The following is a 13530-nucleotide window of genomic DNA, read 5'->3' on the forward strand; positions in this document are numbered from 1 at the left end:
ATCACTAGGTATTGTTGAAAAAAAATATTAAGAAAAATTAACTTGTAATTTGAAATGTAATACTATTGTACAACGAAACAGATGCGGTTTATGACTTCATTTTCAAGCACCATTATCTTTTCAATAAGTGATGGAACGTGAACTGTTTTCCTTACAATATACAATGTTTATTAAAGGTGCATGCCTCCAGGTGAGACCAAGAATTACAAGATAATCGACCTAAAGAAAATTGTACTAAGGTTTTAAGAAAAGCAAAAATATTTACATTTTAAATAATTATTTACATGTTACATGCAAAGAATGACTAATGACTAATTTTACAGTATTTATATCCATATTTTCTACTGTGTGACTACTTCAGTGAGGGCTTTTGGCATCTTTTGGCATTTATTTCGTAATTTTGATGGACTGAATGTGCCGTTTTCAATGTGTAAATTACTATATTTGTTTAATTCACAAAATTTTACTTTTTAATACATTTTCAAAATTTTCATGAAGATAATCATGAATATGGAGGCATGCTGCTATAAGCTGAACCAACACTTCCTATTGGTTGATTGCTCACTATCAACTTAAAACAATTGGTCACATAAAAACTAAAATTTGAAAATCTTGGAAATATTACGTTACGGACTTAAAATTAAAAAAAACTGTAAAAGACAACAAAGAAATATACCCAGAATTAATTTGCAAACTGAGTTTTTGTCCAATTCATAGCCAGATTTGAATAAAAAAATCGTTGTTTTTTTGGTCAGACTTGAATAAAAATCGTTTGAAAATTTGAACAAAATTTATTCGTCCAGACCAACGTCAATTCTTATCAAATATCTGAAAAATATTTCCAGTCCCTTCATGTTAAAAACTCTCAGTGGAGTCCCTTTAATGTTCGTAGAACTATAATCCAATATTTCTTTATTACTATTTTTTTTAGAATACGGTATCTAAATAATACATTTTTTTTATCAATATTCGAAATAATTATGGAACATGTGCCCATTGCAGACCAATCCTCTTTTAACCTTATGTATATTACATGATACACTTAACAACACTTGTTTATGTGTTTGTTTATTGATGAGTGTAATTAATGTAAATTTCAGAGCAGACGTACTCGTGCAGATGAACTGCTTTATTTGAAGATCGCATTTTAAGTGCATGTGTATACATAAAATGAGCCGTGTCACGACAAAACCAACATAATGCGTTTGCGACCAGCATGGATCCAGACCAGCCTGCGCATCCGCGCAATCTGATCAGGATCCATGCTGTTCGCTTACCAACTATATTACAAGTAGAGAAACTGATAGCGAACAGCATGGATCCTGATCAGACTGCGCGGATGCGCAGGCTGGTCTGGATCCATGCTGGTCGCAAACGCATTATGTTGGTTTTGTCGTGACACGGCTCAAATGTTCATCTTACTTTTTTCAGTGCAGTCGACGTACGCGTGGAAATGAGGGTTTGAGAGGGTGGGGTTATTTGTTTAAGTGGTTCAGGTCGCTTGCCGTTACCTCTTCGAGGTCTAAGTCATTTAGGACCTTCTGAGCCTAAAACTACGCATTTTTGATGCAATTGTTTATAATTTGGCCGACAAATTCGATAAATATTTTATAAATCACGTCTACGGACCATATGCGCATAAACCTGAAACATAAACTTGTTAACTCTTTTGAAAAGCAGAATGATAACATTATAAGCGGCTTAACGTATTCATTTAAAAGAACAAAAATGTTAAGTGGTAAAACGTTCGAGAAAATGATCTTATCGAAATATTAATCTGTTAATCGCATATGATCAGCGCATCTGATTCTGTTGTTCTGTTATTTCAAAGTGGTACAGTAACTGTGCAAAAGCTACTTGTGTATTCGACTACCCTGTTTCACGTAAAGATATATCTCTACCTATGTACTAACAAATGGTTACTTCCCATTCGTTTCTTTTTTTTATCGGGATGTATAAATAAGAATCGTGGTTGAAATACTCGTTAATTATCTTTAGGTATCACCAACTATCGTTGCCATTGGACTGTCCCAGAAATTGTTCTATTACAACGTTTCATAATCTTCTGCCCTGGATATTTTTTTAGTTAAATTAAAATTTAACTTAATGAAAAAAAGTGATCGATGTTGTGAAAATAGTGTACCAGGAATTATGAAAATTATTGGATATAGTTTGTTCTTTTTAGTTTTTTGTTGTTGTCGCTCTTTCGCCGCAGACGACAATGAAGAAGCGCGCGCGCGTCAATTTGTCGAAAAGTATGATAAGGAAGCTGTCGAAGTGTCATATGAATCGGCTCTGAAATCATGGATTTATAATACCAACATCACTGACTACAACAGTGAACAAATGGTAAGTTTTATTTTTAGTTTACATAGATCTAAATGTTATTTCCCACAACGCTAGACGTTCATATTTTGACCAATGGACGTTACAAATGGCATGGATAGAAACATTTCTTCTTTTTTTTTGCAATGATGCAAATAAAATTTATCGAGCAAATTATGTTTAATAAAAAAAACAGTACTTTAAGTCTTCTGCATTTAGCATATATCATTTAACGAATTGTGACTATTTGTTCCTCTTTAGTAGTGCATACGAACTTATTCTCGTTCCTGGTACCAACCAATACCAAGCAATGAGTGTAAAGTTTCTTGCTCATGGGAACCACGGCTTGTCCCTGACGGGATTTGAACCCAAGCGGCCAGCAATTCTTATATTAAAAACCCAACGCGTAAATTACTCGAACACGTTCTTCTGTCAAAAGTAGTTAGGAAAAAAGAACACGTAGGCCAAGCAAGGGGTGGGCGGATGTTCCATTTAACAGATGGATATTTTCAGTGTTATATATTTATGACTCTATTTTAGACAATTGCATTGTTCATTTTTGTATCATTTCCTGAATGAATCTGCCAACAAACCAAACTTCATGGAACAACTGTCAAGATAAAACTGCCATATGTATATATGTTTTACTTCGAAAAGTTTGACATTTTGATCCTGGTACATTTTTTCATACTCGGGATAATACTAATAACTATGGTGTACCAGCGGGACCAAAATTGATGTTATTTCATAGATTTATCTAGGACAGCGAAATGTTGTTCAACTTGATTGGTATGGGCTTTATACAAGCCACTGATTTTGATACCCATTGGCCATTATTATCTCTAAAATGTGTCTCCTGATCTCTAAAATGTGTCTCCTGATCTAAATGAATTTGAACTTGACTTAATATACCAATACATGTATTTGAGTTTACAGTACTCTAATTTTTGTTAAAACTTAAAATCGTTTCATTTCAAATATTCTACAAAATAAAGATATGTTTAAACTTTGATGGAAATCAGTTTTTCTTTGTTTCCGCGTGATTGAAACGTAAACTGTTTCATTTAAAATATTCTACAAAATAAGAATATTTTTAAACTTTGATGGAAATCAGTTTTTGTTTGTTTCCGCGTGATTGAGATTGAACTAATGATATACAGTAACTTTACGAGCTGAATTAACATCTCAATACATGTGTTGTAAATTAAGTAATGCTTCTATTTTTTCATACTTTCTGTAAGTAATTTTCATATTTTGCCATTAAAATGATTGTAAAGATTTGAACATAATTTTCTACAATATACGTCTTGGAAATTTATTAATTGAATGCATGGTTGAACAGCAGATTTAAGATACAAATAAGTGCAGTTTAGATATTTTCAACATTATCATTTTTAAAGGTAATGAACGAGAGCCTTTATCTTCGCATGAGCGCAAAAATAAATATCATTTCCAAAATGAAATATCGATCAAAAAAAAAAAAAGAAGAAGCTAGATTGTAACATAGTTATCATTATTATATCATAAAGCTATTTATTCTTTCGAGATGGCATAGACTGTACACCATACTTATTGTTTTACTTTTTTCTCCGCTGGTGCAAATAAATAAACACTTTTTCCTTTCGTAATACAAAGCATACACGCAGCGCGTTAATTAAAGATATGATTTAGCACGGTATTTCCGGGACATCTGGGTTATGCAAAACGCAGCGTTGTAACTACATGTACTTCGATTAGTTCAGATCATGTTTTTTTCATTAATAATAGACATTTGTTCATCTGAAAAAAAGTTATGTTCATTGTTTTTACGTGCAACATGATGAAAATACTCACATTATCGCCTGCAATTAAAACATTAACAATCTCGTCTGCAATGAAGACATTTATATTGTCGTCTGCAAAAAAAGGCATTAACATTCCCGGCTATATTGAAGACATGTAAATTCTCGTCTACAATAAGGACACTGGCATCATCGTCTACAATTAAGACATTTATATTGTTGAATGCAGTGAAGACATTAACTTTCTCGTCTGCGGAACATTGACATTATTGGTTACAATTCAGACATTAAACAGTAAATGCACATTTACATATAGACTTAAATGAAAATATTCACGTCTGCAATTAAAACATCTACAATCTTGCTAGCAATGAAGAGGTTTAGATTGTCAAATGCATCAAAGCCTGAGATTCTGCACGGAGGGGCGCCTGAGGTCTTGTTATCCGTGTCTGCAACAAAGACAATTTCATTGTCGTTTGCGATAGAGATGTTGTCTATCTCGACTTTGATGAAGTCATCTTTAAAGTTGTCTGAATGTACATATTCACTCTCATCTGTAATTATGCCATTTGCATTCTCGTCTGTAACAAAGACAGTTTCATAGTCTTCTGCGATAGAGATATTGTCAATCTCGCCTTTGATGAAGACATCTTTAAAGTTGTCTGAATGTACATGTTCACTCTCATCTGTAATAATGCCATTTGCATTCTTGTCTGCAACAAAGACAGTTTCATTGTCTTCTGCGATAGAGATATTGTCAATCTCGCCTTTGATGAAGACATCTTTAAAGTTGTCTGAATGTACATGTTACCTCTCATCTGTAATAATGCCATTTGCATTCTTGTCTGCAACAAAGACAGTTTCATTGTCTTCTCCGATAGAGATATTGTCAATCTCGCCTTTGATGAAGACATCTTTAAAGTTGTCTGAATGTACATATTCACTCTCATCTGTAATTATGCCATTTGCATTATCGTCTGCAACAAAGACAGTTTCATTGTCTTCTGCGATAGAGATATTGCCAATCTCGCCTTTGATGAAGACATCTTTAAATTTGTATGAATGTACATATTCACTCTCATCTGTAATTATGCCATTTGCATTCTCGTCTGTAACAAAGACAGTTTCATTGTCTTCTGCGATAGAGATATTGTCTATCTCGCCTTTGAATGAAGACATCTTTAAAGTTGTCTGAATGTACACATTCACTCTCATCTGTAATTATGCCATTTGCATTATCGTCTGCAACAAAGACAGTTTCATCGTCGTCTGCGATAGAGATATTTTCAATCTCGCCTTTGATGAAGACATCTTTAAAGTTGTCTGAATGTACATATTCACTCTCATCTGTAATAATGCCATTTGCATTCTTGTCTGCATTAAAAACAGTTTCATTGTCTTCTGCGATGGTGATTTGTACATCATTGCCTGTTTTGAAGACGTTTTGCAATCAGGCCTTTTAAATATTTTTTGTTATAACATGTGCGTCTTTAACAGAAAGATAACATTATTATAAGAACATATAAACGAAGATGTGGAAAAATATGCAGACAATTTTCTTGATCTGTTTTAAAGGGGTAGAGTTAGTAAACTCTGTCTTATTGTGTGTTCCACTTGAATTGTGAATGCCTAAACATTTCTTTAAAAAATCAAAAATATTTTTCTTTAGTTTTTTTTCCATCCAATAAATTGGCTGTAATTTAGCACCGGTACCAGAACGTAAGCAGACGATAAATACGAATCAATCAACGTTAGCTATACACACGGAAAGAAATGCATTCAAAACACCAGTTACATTAGATAGTTATTGACATGCATTATGGGTAACATGACGGTGAACATGGTATACGTTGTAATACATACAATTGGCTATGATATGGCCTAATTATATAAGGCTCGCCGACTGTTTATTAATATCTGGTTTCATATAATCTAGTAATCTACCTAATAGATAATGGTTATTACGAAATCTAAATCTTGTTTACATTTGAGGAAAACATCATTTACAGAATACCTGGGTGGTGTATACAACGTAGTGTAACGTAGTAAATTATTGCCGTACTATTCCGACGCTGTTAAGCTTGCGCTTCAAATCCAGTCATGGCCATTCATCACCATTGGTATTACTGGGTACGAGACGTAGGCATTTGATGTTTTTTATCCAGACCGCCAGTGCCTTAAATAAGCAAATAAAGGGGAGCACATTAGTAACTCTTCAACATGGAAAGCTAAAACAGTTGCCACATGACCATGACACACAATGTTGGTTTGACTCAGAAAACAACAACCACACCAACCATTTCTTTTATGGTACAAACTGCATACAATTCAAATGATATACATATATCTTTATTCCAGGTTGCCCAAGATCTTGTGTCGGCAAATTTCACCAAGCGGTCCGCCGCGGAAGCTTCTCAATTCGACTACAAAAATTTCAAAGATGAAGATTTGAAACGTATGTTTAGATTTATTGCTGAACAAGGAAGGGAGGCTATGAAAGATCCAGCAAAACTTGAGAGAGTAAGTTATTAATATAAAATGAACTTAATTTGTTCTGTTTTTTGTTGTGATAAATGCTTCCGAGGGATCACCTTGTTTCCAGATTTTTTTACTTCACAACAGCAGGTGTCAAGTGCTGTGTGGCAGCTGTAAAAAGATGCCCCGCATTTGACTTCAGTGTTGTTATTTTCTGGTCCTTCGGGATCATTGATGCCAGCACTATTAAGTGTTGAGAATTGAGTACGGCTCAAGCCGGTGCTGAGGCGAGGTGGGGGTGGGGGGGCGAGGGTTGTTGCACATTTTCATTATCCCTCATGTACCCTCATGTACAGACTCAATCAATATGAGTCTACAATTTTAATGTAATTTTGTTGTGATTAATGCTTCTGAGGGATCACTTTGTTTCCAGATTTTTATCATATTTTTCTTGTTCATATTAACTTTCCCTAACAGGTGTCTCTACTCTTATTTCTTGCACAAAAACGCATTAAAGGTACATATTGCCTTAGAAATCCATGTTTTCAATTTCTTTAGAAATGTCAAATATGTGTTCAAAAATGGTTAAATACTGGATTTAGATTATGTTAGATTTATAACAACGCTGAACATGCAATAATGTGTCATAACGGTAGCAAAATGTAAAGAAAGCGGTATTTTGACTTCCATACATTACAAAATACTTAGTCTCTTTTATTAGACCAATTTCCAAAAGAGCAAAGGAAGCAAAATATAATTCGCCTTTGTTGCCAATGAGTATTTCTTATAAACTGTTACAAGATAAATCGAAGCACAGAAGGAGCTGAATTTGTTTGTGTCTCAGAATGTCAGAAAGTTGAAGGTTGTGAGATTATAAACCAATTTGTTTTTGAAAAGTGCCACCAATGCTGTTTCCAGTGTTATAACTGTAGTAAATTGGCTATGAGGCTAATTGCAACACTGATATTCAATTCAATGTTTATTTGGCCTAAACAATTAAAAAATAGATAAAAACAAAAAAAAACATGAGTAGCCTTAATTGGGATTTGAACTCCAGACCTCTTGCTTCCTAAACGAGTAAAACGGTAAACTTGATGAAAATAGTCATGGAGCTTGATATAAGCATGTATATCTGTCTGTAAAGAGTTACTCAATATTAGAAATCTTCGACAAATCGGGAACTATTTTTCTTCCCAGAGAAGGCTTGAAAATTAATGCGCCTGTCATTGGACAATCTTTACGCAGTGATCTCTTCTTAATTTTTCGGCGTTAGTGTACTTATAAAGGGATGTAACCGCTTCGAGGAGTTCGGACTACTTTCGGATTTTGCAAATAAGCATATCAGGGTCTGAAATTTCTCTTCCATTATTTGTTTGGTCTGACGACCCAAACAAATAAAGAATGATAGCATTTCTGAAGCACAATAGGCCTTTAAACCATAAATCAATTCATAAAATACATGCAATTTTTTTCAGGGAAACATGTAAACATTTGTCATTAATAGCACATTGAATTCCGTTTACTGTAAAATTATTAAAATGGTTCATCGGTCAATTTTTTTACCATCGGAATGCTGATAACTCAAGTCTTTTATCGTGTTGACCGGTGCATAAAAATGACATGAATGATTTGACGTATGAAGGATAAAATGCAAGTATATCTTCGTGTCAATTTTCGTGATTTTATAAGATATCTCATTTTCTCACGAACGAATTTTCGAATGTGCGTGAAACAAGCTAAGAATATCAATATGATCATGAAAAGTTTACAAGTCATTTATAATAAGTCAGTGACATTTTTTGGCATAACATAAGTTTAAGTATTTTCCCGACTGATAAAGCTGCTGAAAATTTCAAATTGATTCTTAAAATACCCATGTCAAATCCATATCACAACCCATATAGCCTCGTTTTCATGTCCATAGTCCAAAAGTTTAATATCAAATTCATAATACACCCTATATAAACTCCTTTTCATTTTAAGAGTCCAAACTATCTATATTAAATGCATATCATGCTCCATCTAGCCTCGTTTTCGTTTTGAGACTCCGAAAATCCATATTGTACTTAAAGTACAATAAGTTTATGTCAAAATGTCAAGAAATGGTGGTATGAAATAAAGAGGTCATTAAATATGGTTGAGAACAATACTGATTCTATTGGACTCGTACACAGCTGTCAAACCGATATCAGACTTAGCTAGCGTCTCGTCCAATATAGTTTTGACAGCTGTTTAATCGTTCATTAGAATTCAGTATTGTACTCAACAATGTATATTAATCTCATAATACAAAATGCTTTATTAAAACAACATTTATCATTAATTGTATTTCTCAGCCGTTCTTACTTAATATTATATTTGAACTTATTACATGATATTATATCAAAGAAGGATTTTTATATTCCTATAGGCCAATTAGGTTCATAATGCTTCTTGTTCTAGTTAAATTCTTATAAAAATTCAAATTGATTATTAAAATGTTATTTTGCCCAAAGGATATTCATTATTAACTTGTTCTCTTAATCAAATGTAATATGAGTTCAGTAATACATTAAAATTACAAGCACATACATAATTATGGTTTCTGGGACAGCTGATCAAGTACAAAATATACTTGAAATGAATAAAGAATCACCTGTTCCGAAAATACTACGTGCATTTCGCTTAAAAGCTCCTAATATGCCAGCGTGCTTAATTTGATGACTCATCCGTAAAAAAGTTCGGTTATGATATTTTTATTATTCGTCTAAATCAGTAGTCCTATAAAATCGTTTTTATCCAAATAATCTTTTTCCATATAGAAAAAATGTACGATCAAATTTTTCTATATGTATGTAAGAAATATGTCATGTTTCTCACTGTGAAGGTTCATTCGTTATATTTTCAGGTAATGTGAAATGACAAATGCATTAATTAATGGACTTCATCTGAATTGAAATTATGTTTATGTGTGTCATTGAACAATGTTTTTTTTCCGATGCACCTATCGCATTGACAACTTTTCTATCTTGAGAAAATATAACAAATGAATGTTTAAAGGCATATGCTACCGTTACATAGACATACAGGCAGGATGAAAATAATAGAATTTGTTTAAACTTTGAATGAACTTGGATCAAAAGCAGTTGTATAAATATGACCACTGTTATCAACACTGCACCTTTAAACTGCTGGAATAGAATTTGCCAGTATAGAGTTACATGTATGCTTATCCTTGCAGACTGAACCAGCTCTGGTTTCTATTTCATATAAGTTTAGTCTATTGAACTCCTAATTAAGATTTTATTTCTCAGCTCTCAACCAATGAAACCTAATTTGAACTTTGTACCTTCTAATTATGTTTTTATGCAAAGAACAAATAAGAATTATAATTATTTCTCCTAATAAGTTTCTAAAACTTGCAGGGCCTAATTAGCTTTAAGACATGAAACGTCACACAACACAATAAAATCATATAGCAATATAACAATTTTTCACCTTTAATGGTGGAGGAAGACATCTGGTGCCCCTCCTTGCACGAAATGGACTTTGAGCAGAACCGACGTTCCTTAAGCTAACTGGATAGCTTCCCCATGTGAAATAATCACAATTCTAAGTCCCTTGCGGGATTCTAACCCACAGCGGCGATGGTCAAGTAGATGGATACTAGTCTATAACATCATGCGACATTTAATGTTACTATTGCGACATTTAACGGCAGAAGATTTTGCGATATTTAGCGGTGGTTGCGGCAATTGTGCGACATTTAGCGGCTTTGCGACATATATCGGCGCCACTACATGCTCGTGCCGCTTTTGCGTAAAAACGGTATCGTATTTTAACGTGACGTCGTTTGCGTTATACAAACACAGTGTTAAGAACGCGCTACATGTAAGCGTTACACTACAGGCGCGTAATTGAAAAATGATTCTTTTTTCAGTTTAAACACTCTTTTCTTTGGGTATGTGATAAATAGAACATTAAAAAAATGTTTCATTTATTATCATTTATAAGTGATTCTCTTTAATCTTGCAAAGTTTAAAAACGTTCTGTACACGAGTTTAAATTTTTTTGCTTTTTGCCTATATAAAAACATTATGGGAAACGTCTTATAATAACATTTCATTTATATAAGAAAACGGGAGGGGTATTATCTAATGTATATCTTATATCTAACATCTCATCTTATCTCGTAATATACATTGTATATCAGACTTCGTGACAAGGTATACACGCGTGTGATATAGAATAATCTCTATTTGAGCCGCGTCATGACAAAACCAACAAAATGGGTTTGCGACCAGCATGGATCCAGACCAGCCTGCGCATCCGCGCAGTCTGATCAGGATCCATGCTGTTCGCTTACAAACCCTATTACGAGTAGAGAAACTGATAGCGAACAGCATGGATCCTGATCAGACTGCGCGGATGCGCAGGCTGGTCTGGATCCATGCTGGTCGCAAACCCATTAAGTTGGTTTTGTCATGACGCGGCTCATTTTACGATATATTAACACCAGAAGTACTCTGTGTTAAGATATCCACATTGTTTCTAGATCTAAGCATTTTCAAAATGTTACACAGGTCTTGAGCTTCAAAAGAAAAAAGTTTATGTTAACACCTTTCTTCATGATGAAAGCTCAGGAACAAAAGCATTTACAAAAATGAAAGAAGAAAAAAAAAGAAAAAAAAAGAAAAAACAGAAAAAACAGAAACACCTGTTTAACATCGGGTTACATTTCAGACAATTCTATTTTAAAAGAATAGCTACTTAAACTTTCCTTCCGTTCTTTTCCCACCTTCCGTTTATTGAAATATTTCGGTTTACTTCGTGACTATAAATTATCATAATTATTTTTCTTTGAGTCAAATAAAAAAGATAACGAATAAATTCATCTCAATAAACGCTATAAGGAGAAACAGCCGGGCTTTCCTTTAATATTCGAAATAGAAATAGAGTTCAACAACAACAAAATTTTTTTAAATGAATTTGGAAACAGTTAACGAGTGTTTAAAATTTTAAACTTGAACAAATCTGAGTGTTTTATTTATACTATTTAACTTATCGTGAATGTTGCACGTTTTGCAGCGTTCATAGTAAAACACGTGCATTTTTAAAGCATCTCAAAGTAATTAAGTGTAAACTGATTTAGACATATTTCTTCTTTAAAGATTTGATATTTACAACATAACTAGAATTCTAAAAGAAATATTGTACAAAATACTATGAGACTTAAGTATATTATTTTGCAAAAAAATATACTGATAGTCGAACCTGGGAGTCCATTCCGAGTACCGAGAAAGAAAAAAAAAACAACAAAAAAAACAACAACAACAACAACAACAGAAAAAACCCTTATCGTAACCGACGTAACGTATTTTTACCGAAGTACAATATTCCCCCTAATATTTTTCTAAAATACTTGTAGTGTGAGTGAACTGGTTTTTATTCTTATTTTGTTTTGTTTGTTTATTTGTTTGTTTTTTCCCCCTCAAATTTTTTCATTTTCCTGGAAAAGTTGCAAACATTTTTTCGCAAAATATTTCACAAATCGTTACTTGTCTTCCTTCAAAAACAATGTCATCATATCTATAAATCTCGTGTTCTTTCATACAGTTGAACTTGTTTAAATTTATTTATTTTACGATTACGCCCCTTTGATACTCTTTAAATAGAGAATAAAAAAAATAAATAAACAAATATATTTTTGCAACATCTTGTTCATCTGATTTCTTGAAAGCCAGCTTATCTTGTTATAGATAGAACTTTTTGAACCATCATTTAAAATGAATAGAATAATGTTCCCTCCGAAAATTGCAACAAGATTACAAAATAAAAACCTTTTTATCTATTTCGTGAAGCCAACCCACTTCAAACAAAAGCCGCAATTTATGATTTTATCTCAAACAAAGACTTAATTTTTAATACATTTTTGAAGTCTGATGCTTGAAAATAAAAGCAAGTGTCCGCCTATATAGAAAAACGTGATTTCTGCATTTTGGTTAGTTCGAGAACGGTTCAGTTTTTGTGTACTAAAACAATGTTCTTAACGTCAATAAAAAGACCCTGAAACAGGGTTGGTCATTCAAAAAATTTTTACCCAAAACACATCATTTTTTAACTAAAAAATGAATTTTCTTTTAAACCCTTTGGCCCAAATTTTTCCTGTGAGCCCTTTCAAATTCCCAGGCCCCCAAAATTTGGTTTTTTTCTTAAAATAAAGACGTCAAGTGAAAAAAACCACCTTCACCGTTTGGGGAAAGGGGTTACAGATTGGTTTTTTTTGGGTTACCCGTAAAAAGAAATTTTTAAGAAAGGAAAGTTATTTGTTGGGGGGGGGAGAGGGTTTTTATTTCCCGGTCCATACTACAAGTGTTTTGTTTCTAAAAAAAATGTTTGTGCTTTTGCTTGTAAGGAAAAAGAAACCGGTACTATCATATATTTTTTCAGACCCTTTCACCGAGATTTACCGGGTATATTTTTCTCATAAAAAATGGCCCGATTTGACAATTTTTAAAAATTTGAATCGAGAGACCAACGCATTTTTCTGCAATTTCGACATTATTTATGCATGCCTAGAAAAAGTAAATCTACAAAACTTTAGTCCTTTATGTTAGGAAACGTTTATTAAAGTAAATGACCAGTTGAACCTTTTTTCCTGTTGGTAAAAGGCGTTTGAAAAAATAAACAATGTTACAGTATAGAGCGAGGTAATTTGTGCAGGGTTACAACATAGACCTAGCGATTTGTATCCGATTTTGTTACAGTTTATACCCAGATTTCTGTTACAGTTTAGACTTCGATATTATATATATAAGTATACTAGGTAAAATGTATGAATGTTACATAGACTTTTAAATCTCTGTGAGCTTATTGGCCCGATGTCTTTTCGTCCGTCTGTCGTACACATGTGTGTGCAATCTCTTCCGCTCAGTAACTACTTGACTAAATGTGATGAAATTTACATGAC

The 13530-nt window shown here is 33.1% G+C and overlaps 1 protein-coding gene across 1 annotated transcript; it reads left to right on the plus strand.

Moving 5' to 3' along the window:
- The first annotated feature begins 1563 nt into the window (after positions 1 to 1563).
- LOC132735578 (angiotensin-converting enzyme 2-like) lies at positions 1564 to 9477 on the plus strand. Its single transcript, XM_060722535.1, has 3 exons — positions 1564 to 2349; positions 6465 to 6626; positions 9469 to 9477. The coding sequence occupies exons 1-3, from the start codon at positions 2107 to 2109 to the stop codon at positions 9475 to 9477; spliced, it is 414 nt and encodes a 137-aa protein (XP_060578518.1). The 5' UTR covers positions 1564 to 2106.
- Positions 9478 to 13530: the final 4053 nt, after the last annotated feature.

Source organism: Ruditapes philippinarum, unplaced genomic scaffold, assembly GCF_026571515.1.
Source record: "Ruditapes philippinarum isolate M1 unplaced genomic scaffold, ASM2657151v2 ctg1366_1_1_1_1, whole genome shotgun sequence".
In the NCBI taxonomy this organism is placed as follows: Eukaryota; Metazoa; Mollusca; class Bivalvia; order Venerida; family Veneridae; genus Ruditapes; species Ruditapes philippinarum.

What these genes read in the sequence shown, in the direction of transcription:
- LOC132735578 (XM_060722535.1), top strand. Translation starts at nt 2,107, where the DNA reads ATGAAAAAAAGTGATCGATGTTGTGAAAATAGTGTACCAGGAATTATG. An exon ending in ACTACAACAGTGAACAAATG is followed by an intron (nt 2,350 to 6,464) that starts GTAAGTTTTATT and finishes TCTTTATTCCAG; the next exon opens with GTTGCCCAAGATCTTGTGTC.